At 45.0% G+C, this 25472-nt stretch overlaps 1 protein-coding gene across 1 annotated transcript; it reads left to right on the top strand.

Annotated features, from left to right (window-relative positions):
- The first annotated feature begins 2206 nt into the window (after positions 1-2206).
- Positions 2207-24500, top strand: LOC133087936 (major histocompatibility complex class I-related gene protein). The gene is made up of 5 exons (XM_061185654.1): positions 2207-2353; positions 12772-13036; positions 13720-13991; positions 16480-16581; positions 24433-24500. Exons 1-4 carry the CDS (start codon positions 2299-2301, stop codon positions 16578-16580), a joined length of 693 nt encoding a protein of 230 aa, XP_061041637.1. The 5' UTR covers positions 2207-2298; the 3' UTR covers position 16581; positions 24433-24500.
- Positions 24501-25472: the final 972 nt, after the last annotated feature.

The raw sequence follows: 25472 nt of genomic DNA, 5'->3' as shown, positions 1-25472 counted from the left end.
GGTGGCGCAGTGGTTGAGAATCTGCCTGCCAATGCAGGGGACACGGGTTCAAGCCCGGGTCTGGGAAGATCCCACATGCCGCGAAGCAACTAGGCCCGTGAGCCACAATTACTGAGCCTGCGCGTCTGGAGCCTGTGCTCCGCAACAAGAGAGGCCGCGATAGTGAGAGGCCCGCGCACCGCGATGAAGTGTGGCCCTCGCTTGCCCCAACTAGAGAAAGCCCTCGCACAGAAACGAAGACCCAACACAGCCATAAATAAATAAATAAATAAAATTTAAAAAAAAAAAAGATAAAATGACTTTAAAAAGTGTGGTCATCATGCCCACTTTTAAATGTAAATGCTGCAGACTGCAGTACAGTATGCAGTTTTGGAACAAGATACGAACAGAAATTCAAAGGAACAAATAAATACACTGCCATGGAACTCCAGTGCTAGTGAGAGATCTCTGGGACTATTGGGGGCTCTGGGAGTGGCACAAGGGTGCCCTACATTTGTTAAGTGAAGAGTTAAGGGAAGAACAAAGAAGTGAAGGAGGAAAGAAAGGAAGAAAGAAATACAAGTATCTGAGAAGAGAAGGTGCTAGGAGATGCTGACAAGGTGTCAAATATTAATTTCATTATTATCTTCTTTTTTTTCTTTTGGGAAATGGAAGACGTATAGTTTCCTGTTGCTGCTGTAACAAATTACTACAAACTAAGTGCCCTAAAACAACATAAATTTATTCTCTTATAATTCTGGGGGTCAGAAGTCCAAAAGTGGGTCTCATGGGCTAAAATTAATGTGATGGCAGGATAGCACAGGGAGATCAGCTCGGTGCTTTGTGACCACCTAGAGAGGTGGGATAGGCAGGGTGGGAGGGAGACGCAAGAGGGAGGGGGTATGGGGATATATGTATACATATAGCTGATTCAATTTGTTATAAAGCAGAAACTAACACACCATTGTAAAGCAATTATACTCCAATAAAGATGTTAAAATAAATAAATAAATAAATAAAGTGATGGCAGTGTTGCATTCCTTCTGGAGGCTCTAGGGGAGAATCTTTTCCTTCTGTTTCCAGTTCTAGAGACTGTTTGCCTCCCTCTTGTAAGATCCTTGTGATTGGACCCACCAGATAAGCCTGGATAATCTCCCCATCTCACGATTTTTAATTTAATCTTATCTGCTAAGTCCCTTTTGCCACGTAAGGTACGATATTCACACGTTCTGGAGATTAGGATGTGGATATCTTTGGGGTGAGGAAGGGGGCATTATTCAGCCTGCTGCAGAAGGAAACCAGTATGTTCTCCTACCTATCTGGTACATTGTAAACAGAGCCTCATCTAATTCTACAACAAGCCTTGTGAAATATATGCCAGGATTTGCTTTTAAAGTTGAGGAAACTGAGCCTCAGCACAATTTGGGATTCTGCACAAGGTCCAGTAGCCGGGATGCGAACCCGGGTCCCTGAGCCGGAGCTCAAGCCAGCCTGCCTAGTGGCCTTGCCTCCACTCATCTCTCCCACTCACCTCTACTTCCTCTTTCTTGTCTGGGCCTGTCCTCCAACTCCCTGAACAAGCTTTAGCTTCTGTTTCCCAACTCATCATGCTCTCGTGGCTTGGTGCTGAGGTTTGCTAATCAGCCAAGCCAGGCCAGCTGCCCCTCAGAATCTTCTTTTAGGCTTTTTTCTACCTCTCCTTTATTCTCCTTTATTCAACGAGCATTTTTTGAGCTATTGGGCTGGGTGCTAGAGCAGCAGGGAAGATAGGCCTAAGCTAAAAATGTCAGGACAGTCTACATGATACATATTATATCAGACATAAGGACTGAAGCATTATAGGAAGCCAGAGCAAGTCCTGGGAACTTTGTGTGAATCTTTCTCATGGACCTTGGGAGAAATCTAAGCTCCAGGGAATAAGCAAAGACTTCTTTTTCTTTTGAGCCTCCTGGGGGACCAGATATGATTAATCTTTGTGTCCCCTGTGTCTTTCCCATAATTGTGTTCCATAAATATTCGAAAGTTGGGAACAGGGTCAAGACAGGAACAGCAAAAAGAGCAAGCAGTGTCTGAGACCAACAAAGGGTTAAAGGCCACTGCGGAAGGCAGGCAGTTCTTTTGTTTTTTCTCTCTCTCTATTCTACCTAGCAACTGATGACACTAACTATTTCCCCTGTTTTTACTGGGAGAGGACCCTGAGTGTCACTCAGTTGCTGAATCACTCAAGAGCCGGTAGAGTACAGGTTCTTGAAAGATCAGCAGGGACCTGTCAGTGTTTTGGTTAAAAGAATCGGAAAGAGAAGGATTTTAGAGGGGCTGATGGTGCTCCTGTTACCCCTCATCATTGTATTAGCAGTGATGCACAGTGATGCTCGTGAGTACCCCAAGTTCTCTTTGCTCTGAACCCCTCAGCCGAGGCAGCCTCAGGGAAAGAGCTTGGCTTCCTAAAACTTCTGGTGAAATGATTAAGAAGCCAGGGACAGAAAATTGTGTTTATTAAACCCAGGACTTGTCAGAGGGTTGGACTAGCTGTACAGTTTTCCAGTTCATGTGTGTAGGATTTTGATGTCACCTGCCTTCTGAGGGGTTGGAAGCCATTCTGGAAAGACGCTCTGGGTAACTTCCTCACTTCCTACTTCCCTTCTGAGCATTTGCTCCCTTTCTTTTCTGCTCATGTCTTTTCTTTTACTTTTGTTTTTCCTCTCTACTAGCTTGGTGAGTCTCATGAGGATGTGGTCAGAGTTTCAGGGCCATTGAACAGTAGAGCAGATCTATTGTTCAGGTTTACTTGTTTTTCCTCTTCACCACAAGCCCAACCTGTAACACAAGATCCCAGAAAGATAAAACCATGGTTCTGGACTTGTTTACTAGGTGTAAGAGATATCAACTGAGTAGAAGGAGTTTTTCATGGTTTAGGGAGCCTATGTTACTAGGAAAGCAGTTGCTTTCTGTTGCCCCCAATACACAAAAAGACCTGTGGGCTGGAAGCACCAGGCTTCTCTGCCCTAAGCAGCTGCTTTCCCAGCTAAGGGCCAGCACTCCCAGGTGGCTGCCGGGCAATGTCTCCATCTCAGTCTGGGCCACCACCATAGGCAGTGATTCATGAGCATGATAGGAAAGAGCTCTTTCAAATCATCTGTGTGTTAATTATACACATGTTGGTTGATGACCAAAGTGCTGTTGGTGTGACAGCACTTTTGGGGACATGACCATGAACAAGACAGACAAAGGTCCTGCTTCTATAGAAACTTAATCCAGAAAAAGTCCTACCATTCAAGTCAGAAATGGGAAAGATTGAGGGTGAGGGTAAGAGACAGAGGATAAAAAGAGGAAAGGAGTGATATTTCTAGAATGTAAAAAGCCTATATATTACCTGTATTTAATCCTCAAAGAACTCTCCAATAATATGAACACAATATCCCCTAAACATAATCTTTCATGTGATGGTCTAACTGACCCTTGTGGCAGGCTAAGAAAATATCCTCATTTCCAGATGAGGAGACCCAGGCCTAGATAGGTGGACTCAGCTCACATAACGAGCAGAGTCTGAAGTACATGCGGGTCTTCTAGCCTACAGTCCAGGGCTTTCCCGCAATATCACAGTGCCTCTGGATGTGGACGCTTGGCACTTCGATAATAGGTGGAATGAGAAATAGAACCAGTCATATATAAAGGGCAGGGAAGGTCGCTTTGTGCTGGCTATTCTCCTTTTGACTCCTTCCACTCCATCCTTCTCTGGCCTGTCTTGTGCCCTGGGAGGCTGACTGCTACAGACGGCATCACCCAGTCTCTCTGGCAGGCTGATTTCTGTTCGGGTTCACCCAATGGGAGATGCTGAAAGGAGAGCAGTCACAGAGGAAAAAGAGGTTGGGGTATTTCCTTCTTCCTCTTTCCCCTCTTTATTTAATGTCTCTGGTGGTAGCTGTGTCCCTCTGCAATATAGTTTTCTCTGAACAGCCCTTTCTTCATGGTTCTAGCTCCCATTTGCTCCTCCAGTCTCTACAGCCCTAAGGGTGGTAATGGCTTCCTATAGTTGCTAGCTTATGGGTGCCCTATCATCCCTCATCTGTTCCTGTAACTTTGCTCATACCCCTGCGTGAAGTCCCTTCATTAAAGTTTCTTCATGTGACTCATCTGGGATGAAGGTTGTTACCTGCCAGGATCCTGACTGAGTGTTCTGGGCATTGAGGGATGCTGACAGGGAAGGGAAACGGGGTTATGAAAAAGGTCTTGGTCTACTTGATATTTGGGCCTAATGCTAGCCCTGAGTAGGAGCTTCTAGACATGGAAACGCAGGGAGGAGATACCAGAGTGTATGGGGGTCACAGCTCAATGACAAGATCACTCCAACATCACTTCCAGTGTGTTGATTTCATTGACTCCATGGCCTACAGTAGACTGTGCTTTCCTTTGTACTTCCATAGCTCCTGCTCACAGTTTTATAACTTTCTATTTACCAAAATCTTTCCTTCAAGGCTCTCCTTAAAGGCAGGGAGAGAGATCTTCTCATTTTTCTCTTCTTTATTTTCCTCGTACTTCCTAGTGACCAATAGGCACTTAATAAATGCCTCCTGGAATTTATGTTCCAAGGTGATGTCCCTAAGAAATTGAAGTGATCTGACCGTGTGCCATAGAGAACTTGGTCAGCAATAATGACTAAATTCACAACTGTGGTTTATTCTAGTTGCAGAATTTGTATGAAAAAGAAAGATGTTTCATGCTTTACAGCTCCTCCTGTTCTTCATTTCAGCCTGTGGGAGACTGTGAGCTGGTGAAGCGGGTGGGTGTAATCAGGGCGGGGGCATGCATGGGATCTCTCTTGCAGAGGTATATATGGTTTGTGTGTTTCATCCTGAAAAAGCCAAGGTCAGTCTCTTGATATTACTCATAACTCTATGGATATTTCAATCTGCTATATCAGTCTGCTTCATGAATGATTAAGTCCTTCACAGACAAGGAGTAATGATGGATAAGTCCCCTGAACTGTCAACTGGGCTAGTGTTAAAAGACAGATTTGCAAATTATCTGCTTAGAAATGACCTTGAGTTCAAAGAGTTAACATGAGAAAATATGGGCATTTGCTATAGACATTATTAGACTTCAATCTGTTTCCATGGAGCTGTTGCCAAGGCACATGCAGTAGAAATTTCTCCAAGATACTGTTTTGCTCCCTTAAGGCCTTCTTCTTCTTGGTTGACATTGAATCTATCTAAGTCTGAGAAATTCAACTAATTTGTAGATTTTCTTCTGACTAGTTGCAATATTTGTCTATTCTCACTAAAACGCATTGACCTTAGTCATCCTGTTACTCCAGAGGATTGCCAAGGACTTGAAGGAAGGGGCCTAGGTTAAAGATCAAGCAAGTGGCTCTTTAAACACTTGCTTTATGAAACCCAAATTGAGACAGATGACAAAGGACATTCTTTCTGACAGCCAAATTTATATTTATTATGGAAAACCCTTCAAGAGTATAAGTACCAAATCACATTTTGTTACAACTTCAATGAATCATTTAAAAAGAATAAAATTCATAAAAATGTAATTCTTCTGGGAAATAGGAGAACATATGGTCATCATTGTATACAGAGAATACTGGGGGGAAAAAAACCCACCGGGGCACATTCTTTCATTCTCCAAAGCTCTACATGACCCACAGTGATCTCCTTGCTATTCCTCAAATACATGGAACAGGCAACTTCCTTGAGGACTCCGGCTTGTTGTTCAGTCTGAAAGGTTCTTCTCCTATGACTCACTTCCTCACTTCATTCACATCTCTGCTCAGATGCCACCTGCTCAGAAGGCCTTTCCTGGTCCCTCTACCTAAAAGGTCAGCCCTCTTCACACTCTACCTCCTTTCCTTGCTTTTTTTCCTTTTTCTTTTTTAAATTTGTTTTTCTCTTTTTAAACTTTTTTTCTTTCCATTATCTTTTTTTCCCTTTTCCTTTATTATTATTTGTGTGTGTGTGTGTATTTCCTTTCCCTGCTTTATTTCTCTTCACAACTCTTATCAGCAGCTGATCCTGTATTATATCTTCACCTACTGCCGCTCTTCCTTCTAGAAAGGAGCTCAGAGGGCTGGGATTTGATGTGTTCATTGCCGTATCCCTAGCAGCTAGGACTGTGCCTACTGGAAGTTCAGAAAAGGATAAAACTTAGAAGAGACATTGGTAACCTCCAAAGGGTAGCCTCAAAAGAGTAGCTAAAGAGTCAAACTGTCGCATTCAGCACTTCCGGGCCCTCGATGACTTCCTGTAGTGAGAGGAGTTGCTAGGAGAGGGACTGGCACTTCTTGATGCGTATAGAACTACCTACATCACTGCATAGTTTGAGAAGTGTCCAAAGGCCCTCTTAACTAAAAATATCACCCTCCACTTCTCCCCCTCATTCCCACGATGCCTGAAATTCCAGAGAGTAGTTCCCAGGAATCATAATCATTTTGACTGTATTAAGGCATCGGGCTACTTGGGAGGGCCAACAAATAATTGGGACTTTGTTGAACTGGATACCCAATTGGGACCCACAGCCAATTGTAGGAAGGTCTGGAGCCCGGGTCCCCAGGGACTGGGAAATCCAGGACAGTGAGTCATCCTTGACACAAGGGGGCGGGAGAGAGCAATGGTGATCCGGGCGAGGAGCCTGAAACAGAGCCTGGGATGGGGAAGTGCCTCTGCTTCGGATCAGCTGGGCAGTCTAAGGCAAAGGGGCTTCTAGCCTGAGAGGTCACAGTGTAATTCCTGGGTCCTCCACTTATGGATTCTAAGGATGATCTTGGGCAATTTTCTTCAACTCTCTGCACCCATTTTCTACCTGTGAAATGGGAATTTTAAGACCTTTAAGACTCAAAAGGTTGCAGTGAGGAATAAATGTAACTCATGCTTATCAGAGGCTTAGCATGGTAACTAACACATGGCGGCACGTGCTCAAGAAATAAGTGCGGTTCTGAGGGTTATGATTCAGATTTTGCTGCCCTCCATGGCTCGCGGAAGGCCTAACTTCATAGCAGGTTTTCTACCTCCTCCTTGTGGATCCCTTTGTGTGAGAGCAGGATCTCTCTCCTAGCTGCTGCAACACCCCATTGGTACCTCTTTTGTGGCACTTACTGCTTGCTGCCATGTGTTTGCCCGCATGGAGGAATACCTGAAAACACTTTATCAATTATTTTATAATCTAGTGATTTTCACAGCCTTTTGTCAAAACGGTCCAACTAGTTAATCTACAGGTTAAAGGGAACATAATATAGGATGTAAAGTCACCACTGCATTTGGTCTAATTGCTGTTAGGTTGTGTTGTTCAGGACTTTCAGCAATGTCTATCACAGGCTATTGGGACAGAGCAGCAAATGCTCTTTGAGAAGCAACTTGACTGGCCTGGACAGAAGACCAAATTCAAAATTGTAGATTTCAGTTCAATAAGTGGATTGATGTTCATGAAAAGGGAGAGAGAAACCTAATTTCATAATTATTGCAGCAAGAAGAAAGAATCAGAAGGTTAGATTGAATCATATGAAATTGCCATTTTGGTAGATCAAAAATAGTCAAGTACAGCTTTTTTCAAATGATTCAACCTTCACAGTTCTTGTAGAAATCTAATCATCCAGGCAACATATCCATAGGATATAACTTATGACAAGGTCTAATGCGACATGAGAGAAAGGGTACCACGGAATTTCCCCTATTTTTTCTGTGACTCAACATCTGTCAACCAACTTCCCATCACAGCTGAGGTAGCATTTTGGAAGCCCAACTGAGAAGCAAGTGTGACTCATACCTGTGGACGCACCAGATGGGTAACTGTATCCATGGCAAACGAAGGGGAGAGGGCTGTGATGTTCTGGAGCAGAGCCATGCCACGGCTGCATGAGGCTGGACGGGCAGATGACTGGCAGATGGAGGCCAGCCTTTTGGGGCAGAGCAGCCTTTGAAGTCAGGGCTGGCTAGTGGAGAGAAACTGCTCCAAAACCAGGAATAAGACTGAGATTGAGGTTGGAGAAAAGGGCGTTACACTGTCCTTGGACAGTATTGGCAACAGACCATGTGCCTCTCTATTTACCTCTTATAAACTCTGGATAATGCAAATCTTTATGAAGTTACTTTTTTATAAGAGAGCGAAATTACATGAATTGTAAATATTATGTATGGAGATAAAGTCAGTGATACTCATTTAGAAGAAATCCTCCCATTGAGCAGTAATGCCCCAAGTTGGTAATACTTTTTTTTTTTTTTGCTTGTTGGCATCTACTAGGCATGTAGACCCCAGATGTCATAAAAGGAAACCCAGATTCCAAGGGAAGTTCTATATGTCAATAACACAGTCTCTTCTTAAATCCCTTCTTCCTTGCTCTCTCCCATTCTTTGCCTGGAATTTGATTTCTATGAGGTTTTTTGCTATCAGTAACTGTGGAAGCCATTCCTAGCTATTACTTTGCCTCTCATCCCCTCAGCTCCAGCCGCAGGCCTTATTGCTGCTGCAATGTGCCAGCTTGACCTCTCCTCAGGGCCTTTGTACAGGCCCCCCTGCCTGCACTGTGGTCCCCACATGTCTGCCTGGCTCCCTCACTCCCTGCAGGTACTTGTTCAGAAGTCTCCTTCTCGGAGCAGTCTTCCCTAAGTATTGATGTTTAGAATTATATTGCTTAGTCCTCTTTGCAAATTTTTCTCCATTGCACTTTTTTTCTTTTTAATTTAATTTAATTTTTTAATACAGCAGGTTCTTATTAGTTATCCATTTTATACATATTAGTGTATATATGTCAATCCCAATCTCCCAATTCATCACACCACCACCACCACCCCCCTGCCGCTTTCCCCCCTTGGTGTCCATACGTTTGTTCTCTACATCTGTGTCTCTATTTCTGTCCTGCAAACCCGTTCATCTGTGCTATTTTTCTAGGTTCCACGTATATGCGTTAATATACAATATTTGTATTTCTCTTTCTGACTTACTTCACTCTGTATGACAGTCTCTAGATCCATTGCACTTTTTAAACAACATGTTATATGTATTTATTTTATATTGTCTGCCTTCCTCCTCTCCTCCCGTTAGGATGTAGGCTCCAGAAGGGCAGACATTTTTATCTGTTTTGTCTGTGGTGTGCTCAGGGCGTGGAACAGCGCCTGGCACAGAGGCGGTACTCACATGTTTGTTGAATACTCAGATGGAGACTAAAAAAGTGTGAGAACTAATGTTCCTGACTTGCTCTTCCTTTAGCCTCCATCTTAAAACAGTTGCATATCTGCAAAACCTTTCTAGAGGTGGAGAAATAGAACCGTTTGCAAAATTGGTTGCAGATTCAACCATATTACACCTTTTGCAGACTCCAGTCTGGATGTAAATTAGATTTCAGCTCTGCTCCTTTTATGAAAAGTATTTTTTAAAGTATAAGTTCCTGGGAATTCCCTGGTGGTCCAGTGGTTAGGACTCGGTGCTCTCACTGCTGGGGCCCCAGGTTGGATCCCTGGTCGGGGAACTAAGATCCCACAAGCCATGTGGCGAGGCCAAAATAATTTTTTTTAATTAAGTATAAGTTCAAGTAAAATAGATTCATACTCATTCCAGCATACTTAATTGTTTTGAAGCAGAGAAATAAAGTGTTTTGCCAACAATTTAATCCACAAATATTTACAAAGCACCTACCATGGGCCAGGCTTCCTATGCTAGGCCTTGTAGGAAATAACAGAGGGAAGAAAGTAAGTCCCAGTTCTTTTTTTTTTTAAAGCTTTTTTTTTTTTTTGGTATTTATTTATTAATTTATTATTTATGTATTTTTGGCTGCATCGGGTCTTAGTTGTGTCATGCAGGGCGGGATCTTTTGTTGTGGCACACGGGCTTCTCTCTAGTTGTGGTGTGCGGGCTCAGTAGTTGCGGTATGCGGGCTTAGTTGCCCTGCGGCATGTGGGATCTTAGTTCCACAACCAGGGATGGAACCTGCGTCCCCTGCATTGGAAGGTGGATTCTTAACCACTGGACCACAAGGGAAGTCCCGTCCCAGTTCTTAAGTACCTTAGGATTGAGAAGAGGGTAGGAGGTGAACAAAGACAAAGAGAATAGAAGGCAGAATGTGGCAGCTGTTGTTCTGGGGATAGAATTTGTGCTTCTGCTTTACCCTGGCTCTTGTCTTCATAAGAACCAAGACTTCTATTATGATCTTATGTCCAACCTCAGAGGTTTCCACTGTGTTGCCTCCCCACCCACACAGGAAGGGAAAGGGGTGGGAAATAAAAGGTCAAAGCAGTGCAGAGGGGCACTGGGGCCCTTATGCTCTGCCCAGGCCTGGGGGAGGCCAGCCTCCATCTTACCCAGCACTGCAGCTGACATGCAGGATACAACCTCCAGGGAGGGCCCACGGGGCAGGGTGCCTGCTCTGAACCCTGCAAGCTGGCCCAACCCCAGCTAGAGGAGCAGGGAGAAAGGGGGGTTTGCATTGCTTTAACAGAACTGGTGCAATCAGTCAGAAGGGACCCAGCAGGCCTGGTTCGGTCTCAGGGAATCCTGTCTCCCCTCATAATTGAGGTAAGAGTTCCCTGGCCTTGGGGTGATCAGTTCTAAAAGATGGTCTGCACGTTATGAATTCTTTCAGAAGCAGTTTTAGAAAAAAGAAAATTACAGACAGACTTGCATGCACAGAAGCTGATCCAACCATTTCGTGAACTGGTTTTCTTTTAATTTGATTTTTTTCCTTAAATATATATTTAAAATGAAGAGGAAGGAGTAAACATTGTTAAGTGGCATTCAGGCTGGGGAATGGGGCCCTGACCCCCATCTGAGGCTCTCCACAGTGACAAAGCTTGTGCCCGAAGATCTGAGTGCTCAGGGAGCTCACAAAGGGGACAACAGCAATGGGGTGGGCTACCTGGAAGAAATTGGGGGAAGTGGTGTCTAGTCCAGCTCTTAGACACAGGCAAGAGAAGCGTGGATACTGCCCCACCCTTTAGAGGGCCCCGCTCTGGCCCTCCCTTATCCACATCCTTCTCCACATCCTTCTCCCCAGAGCGAGGGGTCCATGAGGCCAAGGGGAGGTACTCGCCCCATGTCTGCGCCACACCACAGGTATCTGGAACCTGTAGTTCATTGCCCAGATGACTCGGGGCTGCTTGGGTTTACACAGTCCTCTTCCTTTGGTCCATCCTCCTAAGGATTGACTATGCTGCTGGTGAGGCCTCTGCGAGCCCAAGAGGTGGCAAAGAGGCAGTGTTTATGTATGGAGACTGAATGAGACAGCAGGGGTGTCTACATGTGGGCACAAAGCCCTTAGCAGGGCTAGGTAGAGCTGCAGTAGGTAGAGAAGGAGACGGGTCTCAGGCCAAGGGCCGGAGGCCCACTTTCTCAGCGCCACCACAAAGTCTGAGATTTTTAAATTTGAACTTGGCCTTTGAGGTCATATGAAGGGATATTTGTCAAGGTAGGAGGATAGAACATATTTAACAGTTTTTTAACTTGATTTATTCCTTTAAAATATTTGGGTCTCTGGAATGTGGGCCTCCTTTGTCCTCTTGACTCAGCCATGCAAATGTCAGTGCTGGTCCTGGGAGTGTCTTTGGAGATGGGTTTTGATGACTGGGGAGGATGTAGATGGGTCAGGATGGCAGGAAGTAACAAGATAAAAGGCTCAGAAGTGGGCATTTCCAGACAACAGCGAGCAGAGCAGGGGAAGAAAGCCACCATGCTGCATGCCTTCTCCCCTCCAGCTCTTCGGCAGGGCATGGGGGCCCTTGGCCTTCTCAGCCTTGGCTCTGCTTACCTCTTGGGCGTCATCTCTCCTCTCCTCTGTGACGCTCACTGCGCTCCAGCGTCCTAGGCCATTGGTTCCCACAGCGGGCCGCGCTCTTCTATCCCCTGTCTGCACACGTGGTTTCTACTCTACTCCCACTGTCCTCTCTCCTATGTCCCTTCCCAGCCTCGTTGCCTGCTCACCTCCTACCTGTCCCAGGATCTCCCCTAAGACATACCTTCTCTGGAAAGTCTTTCCTGAGGGCCCATGCCCCGCACTGACCCCATCACAACACCCATCCCACTACCTCAAAACTGCCCTGTCTGTCTCTATCAGCCTAGGAGCTTCTTGGTTGAGCTGAGAGAAGTTCAGTGCAGAAGCGGCAAAGTCAAACATTTCATTTTAGCCTACTTTTGACGCTTAGTGATTATTACAGCTCTTATAGTGATGTTTGGCCAGAAGAAAAAGTAGAGAAGGAATAGGAAAATTGTTGATAGAGTTGGGTTGGTATAATAGGAAAAGCATTATGCTTTTTAAAAATTGTCCTCAGGAGGCCTGAGTCCTTATGTGGGTTCTCACTGTGGGTCAGTCAAGCAGACTGGCCTGGTGTGTGTGTGTGTGTGTGTACACACATGTGCAAGCACAGCAGTGAGATGGGGGCCCTCATTTATCCACCTGGAGCCTCTGTTGGTGAAACATGGGGGTTGGATTATCAGGGTTTTCAAACCCTCGGAGTCCCTCGGACAGCTCTCCCCTCCAGGGGCCCAGTGAGTGGTCCTGGGCCCTTCTCCCACAGACCAGAACACTCTACTTCACTTACAAGTTGAGTTACCTGTAAAAGTTCATCCTAAGGTTTCCAAACCTGAAAAACCAGGCTCCAAGTCTTGGTGAAAGCTCTAAAGTCCTTTCCATGTCCCAGTTCCTGGGGTTCTGTGATTCCATAAGAGGAAGTATCAGCTGGGTCCCAGGAAGAATGGGTGCAACTGAACATGGAGGACTAACATGGGGATTAAATGGAATCCAGCAGTTTATGGATCTCGATCAGCTGTGACTCTAAATATCTGCCTTCTTTGCCTCTCTCCCAGGGACTCACTCTCTGAGATATTTTCACCTGGGCGTCTCAGATCCTGGCTATGGGATCCCTGAATTTATTTCAGTTGGGTATGTGGATTCTCATCCCATCACCATGTATGACAGTGTCTCTCGGCAGAAGGAGCCACAGGCCCTGTGGATGGCGGAGAACCTGGCGCCTGATCACTGGGAGAGGTACGCGCAGCTGCTGCGGGGCTGGCAGCAGACGTTCAAGCTGGAATTGAAGCGGCAGCAGCATCACTGCAATCACTCAGGTGGTGAAGGCAGCAGAGATGAACGCTTTCCGTCTCTAACCCCCAACCCGGTAGAGGTCCCTGGGCTGACAGTGAATGTGAGCAGTTGCTGAGTTGCATTCTTTTGGCAAAGCTTGGACGATCTGGTTGACGGGGTTCAGTGCCTGCCCTCTGTCCTGTGCATCTTTCAAATTGTCTGTTTCTCCCCCAGGAGCCCTTTACCCCCATATCCCTATCCCATTCGCATTTAGGCTGCTGACCTGTATCTTCTCCTTTCTCCTCCTAAATTTGGCCAGCACGCGTCTCATTTCCTGGTGGCCAGGCTTAGTGAGGTGCTTGCTTATGCACAATGACTTACTAAATATATTAACTTTCCCAGGGATATTTCTGGCTCCCGCATATCTCTCCCTTCTCCACTGCACTAAAAACTTTATCAATTAGTTCTTCCCAATATAGGATAACTCCCAAGGTGGGAATTATCATACTCCTTTTGTATGCAGTAGGTACTCCGCAGATATCTGTAGATAAATGGGCTTACATCACAGGAACCTCCTGGCGACTCAGTGATGCCATGGCAGGACTGTGCAGTGATGTATTCTGGGGTAGAAGATGTTTCCAGTCATGCCCCCTGTCACGTCACCTGGGCACCCACCTCCCCATCCCCATGTCAACCCCTCCCTTCCTGCCTGCATGTGTATTCCAGGGCCTCCACACTTACCAGAGAATGATTGGCCGTGAGTTACTGGAGGACGGAAACACCACAGGGTTTCTCCAATATGCATATGACGGACAGGATTTCATTATCTTCAATAAAGATATCCTCTCCTGGATGGCTATGGATAATGTGGCTCACATCACCAAGCGGTCATGGGAGGCCAGTCGGCATGAGCTACAATATCAAAAGAATTGGCTGGAAGAAGAATGTATTGCCTGGTTAAAGAGATTTCTGGAGTATGGGAAAGGTACCCTACAAAGGACAGGTAAAGAGGAGGGAGAACACCTTGTCCTCATATCCTCAGAACCCATGGTTTTATACGTAACTTCCTCTCATCTAAGTTACAGCGACCCTATTCTGAAATCCATTTTGTTACTATCATGTTCTGTAACTCTCCATGAAAACTTTCCCTGGTTACTTATCAGCATTTTGACAACATTCCGCAGTTCTTGTCTTGACAGAGTAGAGTACCTCCAGGGACACTTCCTTTTGGGGGGGATCCAGTGAGACAGATCCTTCCATCTCCTGTCAATGGTAAGTTGGGAAATACTTTGGGAGGGGATGCAATTCTTCAAGTTGTGTAGTAACCAAGGGCTCACACAACACCAGGATGAGTGAAAATCTGAAATTACCAAGAAGACAAACAGGGTCTTTGCTTTACTAAAGGAGTTAGGATAATATTCCTTTCAGTAAAACTCCTCTTATACATCAAAGATATGATTCAATTGGTCAACTTTTAGTTAACACAGAACTTTTCATGTACGATTTCATTATTCAAAACGAATTACGTCTGCATCATGCTGTGGGAAACTCCCAGACAAAATGTGCCTTTTTCCGCAGGAGTGATTTTTAATAGTGGAGCTTTCCAGAGCTACGGCGGCCCCTAAGGGAGGCATCTGGGCCACAGGTATGAATATGGACTCTCTGTCCAAGTGCATCAGTTTTGGAGGCAGGTGACTGGAGTTTGTTTCAGTTGTCCCACTCACTAGCTGAATAACCATCTTAATTTTTTTAAGTATATTTATTTATTTATTTGTTTAATTTTGGCTGCATTGGGTCTTCGTTGCTGCGCGTGGGCTTCCTCTAGTTGTGGGACCAGGGACTACTCTTCGTTGTGGAGCACGGGCTCTAGGCGCACGGGCTTCAGTAGTTGTGGCACGTGGGCTCAGTAGTTGTGGCTCGTGGGCTCCAGAGCACAGGCTCAGTAGTTATGGTGCACGGGCTTAGTTGCTCCACGGCATGTGGGATCTTCCTGGATCAGGGCTTGAACCTGTGTCCCCTGTATTGGCAGGTGGATTCTTAACCACTGCACCACCAGATAAGCCCCAACCATCTTAATTTTAATGGTTGCAGGTAACAGAAAACTACTCAAACTGGCTTTAGCACAAAGAATTTGTTGTTGTTGGCGAACCAGGGTTCTGGGTCGTTCTTGGTTTTAGATTTTTCCTGCAAAGAAGAAAATTAATTGGGAAATGCAGTTGCTGAGTTCTAATATTGTGTACTCAGTACATAAGATACTGCTGTTTAGGGGCTTCCCTGGTGGCGCAGTAGTTGGGAATCTGCCTGCCAATGCAGGGGACATGGGTTCGAGCCCTGGTCTGGGAAGATCCCACGTGCCGCGGAGCAACTGGGCCCGTGAGCCACAACTACTGAGCCTGCGCATCTGGAGCCTGTGCTCCGCAACGAGAGAGGCCGCGACAGTGAGAGGCCCGCACACCGCGATGAAGAGTGGCCCCCTCTCGCCGCAACTAGAGAAAGCCCTCGCACAGAAAGAAAGACCCAATACAGCTAAAAAAATAAATAAATAAAATAAATAAATTTATTAAAAAAAAAAAGATACTTCTGTTTAACTTGAACTTATTCTTCCTAGAGCCCCCACTGGTCAGAGTAAATCGCAAAGAAAATTTCCGGGGATTGCAACTCTTTACTGCAGAGCTCACGGCTTTTACTCCCCAGAAATTTCCATGATCTGGATGAAAAAATGGGGAAGAAATTGTCCAAGAAATGGATTATGGAGACATTCTTCCCACTGGGGATGGGACCTATCAGACATGGGTGTCAGTTGAGCTGGATCCTCAGAGCAGTGACCTTTACTCCTGTCATGTGGAGCACGGCGGTGTCCACGTGGTTCTTCAGGGTTCCCAGGGTAAAGATGGGGTTGTGGCTGTCTGGGGAGTGAGACTGAGGAAAGGGGGTGAGCGGGAAGCATGGATCACTGTGTGCTTTAGAACGGGTCTGTTAAATCAGAGGTTCTCTCACTTTCAGTCTCAAGCCTCCTTTATACTCTTAAAAAAATTATTGAGTAACCCAAAGAGCTTTTGTTTATTTAGGTTATATCTGTTTCTATTTACTGTATTACAAACTAAAAATTTTTTAAAAATTAAACACTAGAAAACACAAGCACATATTCCATTTGCTATCAGAGTGATGATGTCATCTCATATCATGTGGCCTCTAGAAAGCTCCACTGTGCCCATGTGAGAGATGGAGATTTTTAAAAAAGGGGGGGAAATCATGACTTAGATCTCATGGACACCTTGATCGGGTCTTGAGGACACTTGGGGCATTCAGACTATACTTTGGGAACTGCTGTTCCTCTGTTTTAGACTATTCTCCACAGAGCTGTGAAGTAAGAAGTGACAGTACGAAGAATAGTGTTGGGCTTCCTGATGATTGCAGGGACAAAAGTTCCCAAACATTAACATAGAAGAGGAGGAGCACTTGTGGATTCTCCCTCGTTTGCTTGCTTTTAGAATCGAAAACTGTGCTTCTGGCGATGAAAGCTGTTGGGTTCATTGTCCTCGCCATTGCCCTCTCTGGAGTTGGTGTCGTAGCCTGGCAAAGGAGGCCCTGAGGTGAGAGGCCTGTGGAAGGATCCTAGGAGTTGACAGACTGTCTCGCCACAGCTCCATTGAGTTTTGTTTTTTTTTTAATATTTATTTATTTGGTTGCACCGGGTCTTAGTTGCGGCAGGCAGGCTCCTCAGCTGTGGTATGAGAACTCTTAGTTGTGGCATGCACATGGGATCTAGTTCCCTGACCAGGGATCGAACCCCGGCCCCCTGCATTGGGAGCGCAGAGTCTTATCCACTGCGCCACAAGGGAAGTCCCCTCCATTGAGTTTTATTTTCTGCACCTGCCACTCTAAGCTCCATTTAGAAATGGGTTGGGCCTCACTTTGCAATCACAGGACCTAGAACACCTCTCTCACCATATAGGGAACACACACCATGGATGATGCTTGTAAGGAGAGTGGTCTGTTTCATAGGTGGTGCCTGACATCGACAAAGTAGTACAATTCCTGTCCAGGTGGACAGTCCTCCTAGAAGTTGGGTCAGAGAAGATACAGTGACATTGGTTTGTCTTTTTCCAAGTGATATTGTTATTATTAATTACTATCGACTTTTGAGGGAATTTTGTCCTTTGTTTCAAAACTTCAGTAAGTTTTCCCATTTTGACAAACATTATTCTGCTTCAATCATATGGAAGTCACTTTTCTTCTAAATTCATCTTTCAACCCATGAAACGTGGAAGAGATACCTTTGGAAAATGGAATTCAGGGTAAGAAAAAGGGGAAGGAGAAATGGGAGAGATATAGGCTCTTAGTACCTTGGGGAAAAAACTTCATTCATTCAGTAAACATGTGTTAAATGCCTACTATGTTCTAAGCACTGTATTAAATGCTGGGATATAGCAATGCAAAAGACAGACATGATCCCTGTTAGAGAGCTTACAGTCTAGTCTTGTAAGGTCATTCCCCACTTCTGGCCTCACTAGGTGCTCAAGTTGATCACAGCATAATATTGATGAGTCCTGGATAATGGGTTTGAAGCCAGTGTGGGCCAGGAATTTGGCTTTGTTTCATAGCCACAGACTTAAACCTCGATTCAGGTGATACCATGCAAAGCATGTTACTAGTTCAAAGTAAAACCAACCCTCTACTAGAAAATTAACTCAGAGTTAATGGGCCATTATGTTTTCTTTAGAAAGTATAGCATTAATCCCAATCCAGCAAGTGATAGCTACTGAAGCAAAAAAAAAATTTTTTTTCTTTTTATACAGTGACACACCTCTCTAAAGAATGATACGCACCGTGAGTTCCTGCTTTTTATCTTGCGGAGTTTGTGAATTTGAGTTAAAGTTTGTCAAGTACTAAGAGAATCTTGACCAAGTAGGCTAAAAATGTCAATGCCAGCTTCTCAGTCTTTGCTGAACATTGCATAATTTATTTTTGAGCTATAAGGAAAAATGCACATATCTGACTAAAAACTTTTCCTTTCAGAGTAAAATGGAGTTGTCTACCTTCCTACACCAGATCACTGATGGGAGATGGCTATTTTCCAGCTGTCTTTCCTCTAGGATCCATGGTCTCCTCTGTCCCATATGAACTCAAGTCCAGCGCTCAAAGCTCTTGACCACACCCACAACAGACATGGACATTATAGGATTAATTATTTATGGCAGACAGATAGGAGCTACAAAATGTTATTTGTTCTTTGGCTCCAAAAAGACTGTCAGCTATCAGGCTCTTTTGATGGACTCCTTCATTACATTTCCTCTAAATGTGGCTGCTCTCATGGCACAACACTTCCTTAGGTCCCATTTGTCAACAGTGGTTTGCGGGAAGATTAGAGAATCTCAGGGCTGGGAGAAAACTTCAATCCAGGGCTGGAAATGTCTTCTCCAATGCCTTTGCCTTGAGCATCTAGCCTCCACTTGAATTCCACCAGTGCACATCACCTCGCTACGTCAAAAAAGGCCTTTCTCTTCTTTCATAAGAGTGTTGACTAGGCAAGAGCGGTGGGTGCCATGACTGTGACCCTACAGACAGGTTGGACCACCCCATGAGAGCAGTCAGCCAGTCTCTACGATGGCCTGTGCACTGGTGTGATCATTTTACAACTTCCCTGGCCCGAGAGAAAGCAAAAGTGCCCTGTTCTTTTGCCAGGCAGCTCTGCCTGGTAGCTTGGCATCTTGGAAATATACCTGGTCAGATCTGTGGAGGTGATCTCATTCTGTCTTTTGTAAGAAAGTAAGAAATATAAGTATCGGACATTATCACCTTTAGTAGAAATACAGAGACTTGAACCCAATTGCTATCTTTTAATGTAACAATGATAGTGTGCCTCAGAAGAGCGCCCAGTTCTAATTTCTGTCCTTCCTCTGCTGGCTTATTGTAGATGGGCCCGACTCACCTTTATACATGTGCTTTTTCTCCATACATCTGCCCTGGGAATAAATAAAAGCCCCACCGTGAGAATTAGCATCCCCTTGATCCACCTTACTCTTCCCAACCCCCCAAAATCCTCACCATCATTTACCTCTTGTCCTGCTGTGTGTAGCCACTGGTCCCTGGGTTGACCATCAGTTATACATTCATCTGTCCCACTTCACTGACTCTGACCGCACACGTCAGCTCTGATACTCGCTTCAGTGGCCCCAACTTTGACAACTGACTTTGAACATGTATGTCAGACTTGACCTTTGCTTTCCCTTGACCAATGCATTTGCCCTCTGGCTTTAATCATCACAGCCACAGGTACAGACATTCTCAGCGTGCTAGGGCTATTCCTTGCTCCGCTGTCCCTACCTCCTTCCATGGTTGAAGCTCCCACCCCGTGTCTCTTTACTGGCGCCCGCTGAGTTGCATAAGAGCACGATCGTGTTTGTTTATTTTGCTTTTAGGGTTGCCATGGGCAATTGCCATACCATCTTTTAAGCAGTGTTGCACTGTGCAGAGAGCAGCTTTATTTCTGGAATGGTTTCTTCTTACAATTAGAATAGTTAGGACTTAAAATATTTTTGGATGGACACTTACAGTGATTCAGATGCTGTATCTATATAAATGTCTTCTCCAACTGCATGGTACTCTCATCAAAGACGTGAACAGTCAAAGCCTTTTTGTGCTCCCAGGGCCTTGCCCTACACTTAACATGTAATAAAAATGTCCACATGGATGAAGAGGAGGAGGCAGAGGCAAGGGCAAGGATGTGGTGATGAGACCTTCTGTAGTGCAATTGCAGCATCTCTGCTTCTCCCTTGGGGATTTTATAATATAAAGAGAGTTATCATATAAATATAATATAAAGCGATGCTTTTTCAATAATACCTAAAATTTTGCACCTTCATTTTACAAGTGGCTCAAGATTACATTATTTCTTAATAATTTTAGACTTATTGCTTCATTAACTCGTGTTTGTTGATTACAGATGCTTGGTAATTGGAAACTACAAAATATTTGATAACGTAATCTAAACATTAAAAACAAAGGACTGTGCTATCACCACGATCATGTTTTGACTTTGGATTGTCTTTACTTAATATTTGGATTAAGAACACTGGATGAGAAATCTATTCATCTCTCTCCTTCATCATATTTTTTTTTTAACTCTATTGTCCATTTTCTTTTTAAGCACATACAGACCAAAATATAGTATATTTAAATGGCAGTGTAACAGGGAGGGAAGAAAAGCAGTTTCAAGAGCAGGGTGAAAGTCAGGCAAAGTTTTCCTGGACCAGGCTCCTCTGTTGTAGGGGTGGGCTGTCCCATCGGAGGGCTGGCCTCCTCTGCCTCTTCCACTATTTTCAAGTTCTTCTGGGCCGTTCCTTATTTCTGAGGAACCATGTGCTTGGTTTTTCCTCTTCTGTCTACTTTTTTTTTTTTTAATAAATTTATTTGTTTATTTTTGGCTACATTGGGTCTTTGTTGCTGCGAACAGCGGCTACTCTTCGTTGCGGTGCACGGGCTTCTCATTGTGGTGGCTTCTCTTGTTGTGGAGCACGGGCTCTAGGCGTGCAGGCTTCAGTAGTTGTGGCACATGGGCTCAGTAGTTGTGGCTCACGGGCTCAGTAGTTGTGGTGCACGGGCATAGTTGCTCTGCGACATGTGGGATCTTCCCGGACCAGGGCTCGAACCCGTGTCCCCTGCGCTGGCAGGTGGATTCTTAACCACTGCGCCACCACGGAAGCCCTTCTGTCTACTTTTGATCTAAGAGGAGATTGCTCTCGCAGTTGTGGCCATGAGGAATAGTCGTCCACTAGGGAAGCCAGTTGATCATTTTCTGGCAGGGTCCCTCTGAGAGGCCACACCTTATTTTGATTGCCTGTGTCTGGGGTCTTTGCCTTAACATGTGCAGGTCAAGCATCCCCACGGGTGCATAAACTGGAGTGCCAATGTATTCATTTACTGTGAGAAACACGATTGCCAAGTGGGTCAGATATTTGTCTCAGCTGGTCAGTACATCTTCCAGCAGCAGAGTCTACGTGAGAACGACTAATCACAGGCAGAGCTGTGTGTGGTGGTCCCACAACTGGTGCACGGGGTGGGGTGGCGGTGTGGGACAATTCTTGCTCTTTAGCTCCCCCTTTCCAGGGTTAGCTGTTCTTTCACACACTATTCATTCATGGAACATTCTCCAGGGAGAGTGGGCAGCAGCGCTGGAGGGGTTCAGGGCCGCTTGTGTCCCAGCCCAGGTGTTTTCCACTTGACTGCACTGCCCTTCTCAGAGGAAAAGTCTCCACTGCCCTTCCTGAAATGTCTTCACCACCTCTTTTCCTTTGGACATTTGCCATCTTTTAGCCTTTGATCTTGCTGTAACATCTCTACATCTCCCTTCACTCTGGGCTCCCTCTCTCCAAAGTCCTTTTATCTTCTGGTTGTCCCAAACCCTGCAGGCTGTGTAACAAATCTCAAACCCTGGTGGTCTAAAACAACAACAATCGCTTTATCACCTTTCGTAGTTTCTGTGGGTTGGGGATTTGGGTAGGGCTTGGTTAGGCAGTTCTGGCTTGGGGTTTCAAGTCAAATAGTGGCTGGAATTAAAACAGTGCAGTACTGGAGGAGCTGGGGGTGGCAGGGTGGTCAGGCATCTCTCTCTCTGTGGAGACTTGGGGGCTCTCCATGTGGTCTCTTTGTGTGGGGTAGATTGGGCTTCCTCACAGCATGGTGGCCTCAGGGCAGCAAGACTGCTTACATGGCAGCTAGCTTCCCTCAGAGCAAGTATCCCAAGAGATCAGGGCAGAAGTGCATAGCATTCCTCTGACCTAGCCTTGGAAGTCACATAATGTCACCTTTGCCCTACTCTAAGTAGTCAAAGAAATCACAAAATCCTGTTCAGGTTCAAGGGGCGGGTATAGAGATCCCAACACTCAATGGGAAGATTGTCAAAGTCACGTTGTGAGAAGAACATGTGGGTGGGAGGTATTGTTGCAGCCATTTTTGGAAAGATAGAACCCGTCACAAGTGCCATGCCCCACCATCTGCTCCCCATTCCACCTTGTATTAGTGTCCTAGGGCTGCTGTAACAACGTACTGCAAACTGGGTGGCTTCTAGAACAACAAGTTTTCGTCTCACTGTTCTGGAGAACAGAAGTCCAAAATCAAGGTGTTGGCAGAGCTGTGCTCCCTCTGAAGGCTCTAGGGAAGTATCTGTCCCAGGCTTCTCTCCTAGCTTCTGGTAGTTCCTTGGTTCGCGGCTGTATAACTCCAGTCTTCAGATGGTGTTCTCCTGTGTGTGTGTCTCTGTGTCCAATTTCCCTTTTTATAAGGACACCAGTCATACTGGATTAGGGGTCCATGCTACTCCAGTAGGACCTCATCTTAACTAACTACATCTGCAACTACTCTATTTCCAAATAAGGTCACATTCTTATGTACTAGGGTTAGGACTTGAATCGGGGGTGTACACAATTCAACCCATAGCACACCCGTACCAAACCTCTGCAGGCTCCCCTCAATCCAGCAAAAGCCCCTTTTGCTCCAGTGAATCAGCTAGCACTTAGGAAATCAAACTAATTAAATGAATTCTCTCTATAGTGAGATTGACTAGTAATCAGTCCACCTTACCTTAACTCTCCATGAGAAGAGTTAGGTCAAATGAATCTGGCAGAATTTTCGATGGTTCTAGGGGAATTTGGGGGACAGCAATCCTTTCTTTAAATCACACCACTTGGTTTTCTTCCATTTATAAGGCTCATCTCCCAACCTCTGCAGGACAAGGAAAGGTGTTCTCGACCTCCAACTTTTATCCCTGATGGTGAAGGCAGTTGCTCATTGATCTACTTGCCCAACAGCTTCTCCTCTAAAGCCTGAGGCTTCTGATGCCTGCTGTCTCTGATTCTCTTAAGAAGGTCACATTCTGCCAGAGGGGGGGGGATGCTTGTGTCTTTCAGTAGGTTAAATATGCGTTCAGACCCCCGGACGTAAGATTTCTGGAAACACTTAGACCGTGGGCACCCCCTGCTGAGAAAGAAACCCAAACTGTGACTCCAGAGGAACTCACCAAGCTTTCACTGAGGCGTCCTTCTCCTTCTCTCTTGCTTCCCCATAGTTGGCTTGGCTGAGTAAAAAGAACACCAAATACCGCCACATACATGAGTGACTTACCGTGTAGCTAGATAGACACCATATCTGCCATTAAATGTATCTTTGTTGTAAATCTTGTTTGATTACAACACTAAACTCTGCCCATTTATTCTATTTCTGTGGGTTAGGACCACAGCTAACCCATAAGGGACATTTGTGCAAATTAGAAAATTGTTCCCTTCCTCTGGGTGAACACTGACTAAGGCCGGGTCGCAGGGCTGAGCCAGCAGAACATAGAATGGATTTCTGCCCTGTCTGCCCCCTTGGTGGGGTGTCCTTGTACAGAGCACAACTTTACATGGCAGCTCTGGTCCTACCCTTAGAAAATGGATGGAAATTGGCTGTAGACTAAGATGAATGAATCAGTTTGGAAGAGAGGGGTAATGACGGAAAAATACAGGTCAAGTCATTCAAAATGGTAGAATTAGAAGCCCTGTATGTGGATACAAACAGCTAAAATTATCTGAAAGGTTTTACATAATCCTATCATCGAATTTATTTATGGCGATCTATTTTTAAATTTCTATGTCATATTAGACAGTCTGTTTGCACAAGGCCTTGTATGTAGTAGGAACTCAGTAAATACTTCTTGAATGAACCAGTACAGTATTTTAATTAGCTAGTCCTCACGTACTGGTGCAAAAGAACAGTGTCATGTTACAGCTGAAGTCATAGAGGGGAAATATCCCACTCAGGATTGTATGACATTCGAGGGGCCCAGGATGAACACTCCAAGGATTCATCTGAATTCTTTAAAGGTTTCATCAGCATTAACATTCTTTACTTAATACTTTATCTTGTTATTGCCTTGTCTGTGAGCTTAGGGATCCCAAACATTCTAACCACACTCCTCCTCCCCGGCACACATGTTAGGGACAAGGACAGATTTCAGAGGTTCTTACATGAGGCACCTTTTTCTGGAAGGCTTGGAGAAGAGGCACTGAGAAATGAGTTCTCAACCATCTTGGGGGCCCAAATATCTGATACTTAATATATATCTTTTTATTCTTAAGGCCAGTAGAGCTGTTATATAATCTGAATTTTCTTTTCTATCATCACTTGGGTATTTAGTTAATGAAAGTTCTTGGGAATTCCCTGGCGGTCCAGTGGTTAGGACTCGGTACTTCCACTGCAGAAGGCCCGGGTTTGATCCCTGGTCGGGGAAATAAGATCCCACAAGCCACGTGGCACAGCCAAAAAAGAGAGAAAGAGAGAGAGAGAGAAAGTTCTTGAAATACAAATTCTATCAGTTCTTACCCATGACCTATGAAGTATAGGAAAGGGCTTCTTCTAAGGAGAATTGATCACGTATTTGTTCTCCTTTCCCCCTTCCTCCCATTCAGTGTTAGCTGAACCCAGCAGAAGTTACTGCATTTGCTCCTTGGTGTGGGTTGGGTGTGAGAGAATGTTTGGGACCAGAAGGTTCTGAGTCGGTTGGAGCTGGACAGTTGGAATGAACAGCTGAGGGGCAGCTGGAAGGCTGGGTTGGCCTGGAGCCCTGGCAAGCCGAGGCCGGGGCTGAGGCAAGTGCCGTGGCAGCAGCCAGACCTGCGAAGAAGCAAAACAGGGGCCAGAGAGTGGCAGCAACTAAGGAGAAAAACAACTTCTGAGATAATAGCTTCTTCTTTTTTTTTTTTAATTTAATTTTATTTTTTTATACAGCAGGTTCTTATTAGTTCTCTATTTTATACATATTAGTGTATATATGTCAATCCCAATCTCCCAATTTATCCCACTACCACCACTCCACCCCCGCTGCTTTCCCCCCTTGGTATCCACACGTTAGTTCTCTACAACTGTGTCTTTATTTCTGCCTTGCAAACCGATTCATCTGTACCATTTTTCTAGATTCCACATATATGCATTAATATACGATATTTGTTTTCTGAGAAAATAGCTTCTTAAATGGAAAAGAAATTCAGGGAACAGGAGGCTCCAGAACGAAATGGGAAGCCACTAGAATGGAAAAGGAAGTGAAACCAAGGGGAAAATGAGACATTTAACCCGAAGCTAAAGCAGTCTTTGCTTTTTTCCTTTTTTGAAGAATCAGTGTGGATTCTAAGGTGAATTTGTTAGCTGAACTGAGTAAAAGCTCTCTATTTTTTTAAAGCAACACAACAGTAGCCTAAATAGAGAATTCTGGGAACACCCGGAAAAGACACAAACTCTAAAAGGTGACAATTCCAGGAAAATCTGGAATAATAAAAAGTAAAACATTTGGAGTCCCACCATCTACTGAAATACAACCCCTTGATGTACTTAAAAGATCCCAACGCATATACTCTGCGTATTACATAACAGCTACAGATACATGGGCCCTGTATGATGTACCACAGGAAGTTGCCAAACCAGATGTAACCCTCAGAGGCTGAGAACTTGGGCT

Source organism: Eubalaena glacialis, chromosome 3, assembly GCF_028564815.1.
Source record: "Eubalaena glacialis isolate mEubGla1 chromosome 3, mEubGla1.1.hap2.+ XY, whole genome shotgun sequence".
Taxonomy (NCBI): Eukaryota; Metazoa; Chordata; class Mammalia; order Artiodactyla; family Balaenidae; genus Eubalaena; species Eubalaena glacialis.
The sequence above is the reverse complement of the archived record's forward strand: the minus strand, read 5'-3'. Positions and strand labels throughout refer to the sequence as shown.